This window comes from Bufo gargarizans, chromosome 9 (genome assembly GCF_014858855.1).
Source record: "Bufo gargarizans isolate SCDJY-AF-19 chromosome 9, ASM1485885v1, whole genome shotgun sequence".
NCBI classification, from domain to species: Eukaryota; Metazoa; Chordata; class Amphibia; order Anura; family Bufonidae; genus Bufo; species Bufo gargarizans.
In genome coordinates, this window is record NC_058088.1 from 8,800,740 (window position 1) to 8,803,425 (window position 2,686).

At 40.0% G+C, this 2,686-nt stretch overlaps 1 protein-coding gene across 1 annotated transcript in view; it reads right to left on the minus strand.

Annotated features, from left to right (window-relative positions):
- Nucleotides 1-1,782, minus strand: part of LOC122946594 (3-galactosyl-N-acetylglucosaminide 4-alpha-L-fucosyltransferase FUT3-like) — a 9,273-nt gene extending 7,491 nt beyond the window's left edge. Inside the window, exon 1 of the mRNA XM_044306317.1 lies at nt 1,739-1,782. Coding sequence (XP_044162252.1) covers nt 1,739-1,782 — 44 coding nt within the window. The remainder of the gene's footprint in view (nt 1-1,738) is intronic.
- Between the last annotated feature and the right edge of the window lie 904 nt (nt 1,783-2,686).

Genomic DNA, 2,686 nt, shown 5'->3' on the forward strand with positions numbered 1-2,686 from the left:
ATAGATGAAGTCTGGAGTGCACCTGGTTCCCCCATCAAGCGAGATATAAATCAGCGAATATAAAGAAATTTCTGTCAGTGATGTTATGACACATCCCTTAGAAAGTATATAGTTTCCTAGCAAGCGAGAAGATCTATTAAACTAAAATTTTTAGACTCCGATGCATTCGGAGAAATATAATATATGAGTAGGTGAGTCGGTATGGTAGCAATGACGCCTCCGATGTGAGTAGGTCAAGTGATCGGGGCTATAGGTAATGTGGGTCGGATTGAAGTACATGACTTAGCTGTTATGGCCCTGCAGGTCATGTGGGTCGGCTGAGCACACAACGTCGTTGGTATGACACTACCAATAACGCAATATATTGCGTTATTGGTAGATTGATATGGGAGGTGGGTCTAAGTGTGATTTATATACTCCTGCCTGCACTTCAAAAATAGCTTGAAAAAGGCTACTATGTAGCCGAAACGTTGCTGTTTGTGGACCTTTTGTACTGTTCTATGCACCACGTGTGAATAAAGCCTGTTGGATTGGAGATGCTGCCATCGCTTTTTTTGTGGACTTTATCGTATTGACTCCTGAGGATCAGGAGTCTTTGATTGGCTGTTGCAACTTTGAAAATCCAGATTGAGATACTGATGTGCTGCTCCTAACTGTTTATTGCTATATTAGACGATGGACACTTTACTGACTTTTCATTGCACCTGGCATAACGCACACACACCCTGCTGTATATCTATACTGAAAACTATTGTTGAGCGAATTGAAGTCCATGAACTTTGATCAAAATTTCATGGAAAATTCGAATAGCAGATAAGCTGAATTTCCTCTTTCTCGTCGTGGTAGCGAATTGATTTTCCCTTAAATAGTGTAAAAAAAAAAAAAAAAAACATACTTACCTCCATTCACAAAGGACCAGCCGCCATCTTGATTGAAGATCTTGCATGAAATCCTGTGCGCGGTGACGTATGAGTTCACCACGCCAGCTGACTTGATGACGTCATCACAGGCCGCATGAGATTTCACACTTTATCTTCAATCAAGATGGTGGAGCTGGCCCATTGCGAGCAAATGAATGAGGTAAGTGTGACTTAATTTATATTTTTAAAATTTTACACTATTACTGTCAGATGCCGGGATCAGCTTTGAAAAAGCATCTGAGGGGTACAATGATGGGGAGTGGCGAAATCGCAGCTCCCTGTCATTGCACCCACTACTTACAAGAAATGTGCTTCGGGACAAAATATTTCGTCACAAAGCAATTTTTTTTTAATCTTAAAAAGTGGGCGAAGCAGCCAAATCGAATTTTTGAATACTTTGCTCATCTCCACTGAAAATGTAAGAAGAAAATGTGTAAATGGTTACCCTTAAGGAAAGTTTTTAAAAATAAAAAATAAATGATATAACATTTTCGGTTGAACTTGATAGACTTGTGTCTTTTTTAAACTAACTACCGGTATATAACTATAAACAAGTTAAAAACACATTATTTAAAATTATTAAACACTTGAATTTAATTATTAAAACTAAAACAAAGGAGTTGTCCAGAAATAGAAAGGAAACATCACGACCAGGACTGTCAGTGCTGTTCTCATAGTTCTCACCAACTGCTGACTATTCTGGGAACCATGATCCTCCTGCAACAAAGTTGTTGGCGTTTTAAAAGGTTGTTCAAGAATTTTTTATTTTTTTTTGCAAACCCCCACTTGGCTGGACCTCTAAGGGGAAGCTTACTTACCTGCTTCCCGACACTGGCTCACCCGCTTCTTTGCCTCGCCGCATGTGATGCTTTGCTGGGCTCCCTCGAGGAAAACATCTGGATTGACATCACCTGTAGACAATCACTGGCCGTGGCAGAGACCAATTTCCTTTGCATCATGTTTTCAGCTAAGGAAGCACAGTGGAGCTTTGCAGGCCAGGAAAACAAGGAACAGGGAGCCAGGTAAGTGGGAAGCAGGTAAGTAAGCTTCTCTTTACAGGTCCAGACAAGTGTGTGAAGAGGGAGGGGGGGGGGTTAGACAGCCCCATAAATACAGGATACATTCCCTTTAAATCCTAAGCCTATAGAAGAAAGGGAAAGGAAATGTAAAAATATAGAATGTAACTGTATGCATTTTTTATAGCAAAAATATTATGTCAAGAAAAAAGTGACTCATAAAAAGATTCAAAGATTACATCAAACAAGTTCTATAAAGAGGCATAAAAAGCAGTTAAATGTATAACTATGAAGATAAGAAATGGCGTGAGAGCAAGGAAGCTGGATCGCGAAGTCCTCGATTGATCAATGGGATTTATTTCCATTAAAGACTGGTAAGTGAGCCATATAGAAGAATGCCCACAGTATCAGGCATCTGCATGGGGTGGCACACATCTAAAGTTTGGAGGTCAAGTATTTGGCTGTAAATATCACTCCGGCTGACCTTCTAACAGTGAGACAGATAGTAGTATCTATTATTCTGTCTGTCTATCTTTGCCACCTCACTGTATCATTTGTTATTTATATGATTTACCTTATCGCAATTTATTTATTGTTTACCACTATACCTTATATCCTGACCCCCTGAGGAACCCACTTTGCTGGGGGAAATGCATCTGGGTCTTGGGGGTTGTCTACTCCCAATACACCTTTAGGGTAATTTAGGGTAATCTAGTTTAGGAACGAGGACATAGACTCTCCACCATCAGG